The 5,107-nt window shown below is 36.4% G+C and overlaps 1 protein-coding gene across 3 annotated transcripts; it reads right to left on the reverse strand.

Annotated features, from left to right (window-relative positions):
* Positions 1 to 1,741: 1,741 nt before the first annotated feature.
* LOC141716621 (zinc finger CCCH domain-containing protein 8-like) lies at positions 1,742 to 5,107 on the reverse strand. 3 transcript variants are annotated; one of them, XM_074518810.1, is made up of 6 exons: positions 4,906 to 5,101; positions 4,583 to 4,795; positions 3,641 to 3,709; positions 2,917 to 3,024; positions 2,279 to 2,527; positions 1,742 to 2,060 (listed from the first exon to the last, which is right to left on the reverse strand). In XM_074518810.1, exons 2-6 carry the CDS (start codon positions 4,730 to 4,732, stop codon positions 1,953 to 1,955), a joined length of 684 nt encoding a protein of 227 aa, XP_074374911.1. In that variant the 5' UTR covers positions 4,733 to 4,795; positions 4,906 to 5,101; the 3' UTR covers positions 1,742 to 1,952. The 3 variants fall into 3 exon arrangements, with proteins under 3 accessions (XP_074374911.1, XP_074374909.1, XP_074374910.1); XM_074518808.1 differs by having other exon boundaries at positions 4,583 to 5,106; XM_074518809.1 differs by lacking the exon at positions 3,641 to 3,709 and having other exon boundaries at positions 4,583 to 5,107.

Genomic DNA, 5,107 nt, shown 5'->3' on the forward strand with positions numbered 1-5,107 from the left:
GGTATGCAGATAGGAAGGCCAATTGTAAATATTTCATGCCTTGTAATTTTGTATAAATGAAATGGTGTCAACGGATAACTTAAAGACCTTCAACGGATGAGAAACAAAGCTTCAACGGATGTCTCTAAAGCTTCAACGGATAACATCCTTCAACAGATGAGTGCATCAACGGATAGAGCTTCAACTGCTAACACATCAACGGATAAAGCCATCAACGGATGAAGGCTTCAACGGATGTTCTGTTAAATAGCAGTTGACAAGTGGTAGTTGTACCTACAAACAGAGGCACATGGGTTGACAGAGACAACTGAGATGTGGTAGCCTATTTCAGGAACATCAGAAAAAGCAGCCGTTCTACTCTAGTATAAAGAGGCAATAGTCAACAATACACTGGAGTAAAATGGAGAAGAAACAAGTGGAGAACTTATTTTATTATTGTATTTTTTATCTTTGTCTTCACCTGTAAACTTGGTGTTATATAAACCAAGTAGCAGCTAGTAATTAGAAGAGAATTTTTCCAGAGCTGTTCAGAAAAATCTTGAGAAAAATTATCTAGTTTGTACTAGGATGCAGCTGTGATCAACTTCTTGAATCACAGATTTTCTGAAATACCATCTCTGGTGGAACAACAAATCCACCAGAAAAGTTTTTAAGGTCTGTTGTGTTCTGTACTTTTGTGCTTGAATATATATCTGTCTGTATTAGCTTAAAGCAATTCACACACTTGTTTATCTTAAACACAAAGCCTTTAAAACTGCTCAAAACTTGAAAAAGTTTTGAGATTTACATTCAACCCCCCTTCTGTAAATCTCATTGTTAGTTCACTAGGAATAACAGATTGAATTACCCAATGCTGACGAAAGAAAATTACACAGCTTGGGCGATGAAAATGATGGTGTTCATGCAGGCGCATGGGGTGTGGAAGGCTGTGGAACCCAGCGATCCCAAAGCAGCGAAAGATGAAAAAATGGATAAGGTAGCCTTGGCCATGATATACCAAGGCATACCAGAGGAGATGCTACTCTCACTTGCAGCAAAAAGGACCTCCAAGGAAGCATGGGATGCTCTTAAAATAATGTGTCAAGGAGCTGATCGAGTGAAGGCAGCAAGGGTACAAACGATGAAGGCAGAGTTTGAAACACTCAGTATGAAAGATAGCGAACATATTGATGACTATTGTATGAAATTAAATGGGCTGGTCACTAATATAAGAGCACTGGGTGAAGAAGTAACTGAATCATATGTCGTTAAAAAATTGTTGAGATCAGTTCCAGCAAAATTCCTCCAGATCGCGTCCACCATTGAACAGTTCGGAAACCTGGACACAATGTCTGTAGAGGAAGCTGTTGCTTCTCTGAAGGCGCATGAAGAAAGGGTGAAAGGAAAATCAGAAACGGATAAAGGACAACTACTACTTACAGAAGAGGAATGGAATAAAAGAGAAGGTGAAGATAAGAAGCTGTTACTTACCAAGGAAGAATGACAAAGACGGACAAACAACAATGATACAGGTGGAAGTCAGAGACGGAGGGGAGGAAGCGATAAGAGCAGAATTCAGTGCTATAACTGTGGTATCTATGGACATTTCGCAGCTAAGTGTCGCAGACCAAGGAAAAATAAAGAAACAAGGCAAGAGGTGAACATGACGCGTGTGGAAGACGAAGAACCAGCCTTATTACTTGCCAAACAACTAAGTTTAAGATTATTCCAACAGTTTATACTGTTAAACTACAGTAGAAAATGGAATTATTGGGATTCAGTTTGGTAGGAAATGAAAATATTGGGACTCAGTTGCCCATGTCATATTGTCAATATTATCAATGAAATCTAAAAAACAACATCATCATCGGCAAAGCCTTTAAAACTTACAAGTTTGTTAAGGGCAGTAACATAATCCTAAATTCAACTTATTACATGTTCCATGCTTGCACATCCCTGTTCCACGCATCCTGTTAAGCAACAGGTTCTGGGTTGGCTGGAGGTAAACGATGGTCAAACCGGCATCCTGGTCCACGCTTGCAGATCCCATACCGACTATAGTATGGGCAGATCTCCATGTCCTAAATCATTTAGAATTAGAAGAGGTAATGTTAAAAGTTATTTGTATACAGATATGTAATACGTGTATATGGGTCATCTTGACTTGATAGCAGTAGCAAGTCACAATCACCCTATAACATAACCTATCAGGAAAAATATGCTTAATTTGGTGTGGAGATACAAAAAGACAGTGATTAATGTCTCAGCACAATATTAATTAGGGGAAAAAAATACTTACAGGCCTTAAAGGCAGGCCCTTGTCATTAACAGGGCACACGGAAGTTTTGCTGCGTTCAGCCTGCTTATGTGGGTGCTGCTGAGAAACTGGTTCAGATGCTTTCTTGGAAACTGTTGATGGCCAGAAAGGCCTAGCATTTTCCCAATTAGATGCTTTCCTGCTGGAAAGTGCTGATGGACAGAATGGCAAAGCATTTTCCCAACCAGAATTTGAACCAATTCTCTTGTCCTGAGGGCCTTCTTTCTCTCCCTGATATATTGAATTGTGAACAATTGCCAGAGAACTTCGCAGTAATATATTAGTTAATTTAAAAGTAGTGAGCATGCAAATTCTTTTGTTTCAAAACTATTCATACATATCCTTTTTTCGTACCAAGTTAGAGTTATGATTTTGTTGTAAGGAACAAAATTAACTAATTTGTGTAAAACCCTTTAAGTTGACACTAAATACTGGTATGTTCAAAAACTATTTTTGGGTTGCTTTGGATTACTTGAAAAAAGTTTTAATTTTAATTTCATATCTAAGTGAAAAACAGTACACTCAGTTGTGAAAACAAATGGATAAAGATAACTATCATGTCCTTCAAGCTGTAAGTAACATCTGATACTAAAATGTAAAAAGAAATGACAGGATAGTACCGGTCTGATTGGAAGGCCAAGGAAAACCGGAGCCTTCTCAGTTTCCCGTCCACTGTGATTATACTTGCAAGCTTTTCCATACTTGCAGCCTTCTGGTGTTAAATAGTACTGGAAGACAAAGCAAGCGAAATTATAAAGACTGTAAACAGAAGGGAATTCCCGAAGATAGAAGCTAAACAAACCAAACCTTACTAGATCGCGTTTTTATTAACTTATTTTTGTTGTTGCTAAATTAGAGCTTTATTACCTTACTTGAATCTTATAACCTTATACAACAAAATCCATTATCATTGCTCATAATTTTTTTTATCAAACACCTCGGAAAGATTGAACTAAAAATGAATATCATTCTAGGTTCTAACTTGTTTAAAATGCTCTTTTCGTCACATGCCATCAAAACAATACATGTTATGCAAGCAAAGACAAGGGGAAATATATATATAGTCTCAATAAATCAACTAACTTTTCTGGAGAATAAATCAAATAGACAGTGAACTTGTACTTTACCTAAGGCCACTTCCACAATGATATGAATGCAGTATGGACTAACATTGCAACAAGGTGCATATTGTCAGAAAGCAGTGTTTAATTACAGAACTTAAATATGGGATATAGATGAAAGGTTAAAAACAAGATTGTATACAGGAAAGTAACAAAGATCAGATACACATATTGTTAAAAATGGAAGCACGTATTCATTTATAGACACTGAAAAAATGATAACCTTGCACTCGACTTGCCCCGTCCTAGTTAAGTTCTCTTCATTCAGATTTTCTATCTCCTTATAATCAGGCTGCAAAAACGTGAAATTAAAGCAGCATACATGTGAAAAGAACATAATCTTAAGCTCAAGATTATAAAACATGTAAGATGAATCTTTAATCCTGATAAACATCAGAGACCATATTTAGGTACATATATATCAAAGACCATGAATTATAGAAATCGCATATATAGTTCTAACTGGTTAGAAAAACAAAATTGTATAGAAATGTTTGCTAGTTGGCTAAATTAGAGGGTGGCTCCGATCTTTGATGCTTTCTATTTTCAATCTTTTCTAGATTGATCATAGATAGACTTCTCTCTGGCTTATCATAGAGCAAGGGTTCTTCCCAGTATCCTTGAATTACCCGAACTCTCATGAGAATTCAAGAAAGCTTAGTTATGTTATAAAAGAGGTTTAACATTTTCTTATCTTCAAATTATTTATAGCCCATCTCTCAATAATACTTTTATTGGTACATACAAAAAGGAAGATCCTGAAGATTCTTGACATGTCACGAATATCTTTGTGCCCTCTGATGCACATACAAAGGACAGGCATAACCTCACCTCAATCAGATTTAACAAGTAGACTTATCATAACAAGAAGTGACAAGTCTTTATACCTAGAAGCCAAAACAAGCAGATCCACAGTCGCACTAAAAAGGGCATAATCATCCTACCAAGACATTTTACTTTCGAAATTGTAACTATTAAGAATCATAGGGTTTTGTGGATCTACTATAAATTCCTATTAATGTACGAAGAAAAAGGATCAATTCAAGCAGATATGATTTTTTCCTACTCAACCCTGTCAGAGAGTGTGTATTTACGGTATTTAAACAAACAAAGAATAACATAAACCACTTAAAAAAAAGACTATCTAGTAACAGATTAGTTATACCTGGATTTTCCTATTCAATGGATGATTATATCTGCAATTTCCCCTAAACTGGCACCAACCATGTCTCATAAAAAATAGGCAATTTTCAGCCTCGGGTCTCAAAGGGTGGTAATATCTATATCTTCTATGCTCCATATGTTCAGACTCCATCAGAACTCCCTGGACAGTCCCATTTTCCTCAATCGAATCTTTAAGAGCTAAATTCTGGACCTCCTGGTTCAAAACATCAGCATTCTTGTCACTTGACACATCAAGACCAAGATGATCACTAAAATTTAATGATCCAAACGTTAAGCTCTTGTGTTGATTCTGAAAATGCTGACCTTTAACCCCCTCCATTGTCCCTCTACTCTAGAATTCAAACCCTAATTAAGCTCAGCTACTCGCTTAAAACCCTCTATCTTTGAATATATAAGCAAACAGGCTTGAGTGAGAAGTAAATCTGGAACGAGTCCAATTTACTGAAATTAAAAAAAGAGTGTGGAAGATAGCATTTATTATTAGAGATTGAAATTTAGATTTTGC

This window comes from Apium graveolens, chromosome 4, assembly GCF_009905375.1.
Source record: "Apium graveolens cultivar Ventura chromosome 4, ASM990537v1, whole genome shotgun sequence".
Taxonomy (NCBI): Eukaryota; Viridiplantae; Streptophyta; class Magnoliopsida; order Apiales; family Apiaceae; genus Apium; species Apium graveolens.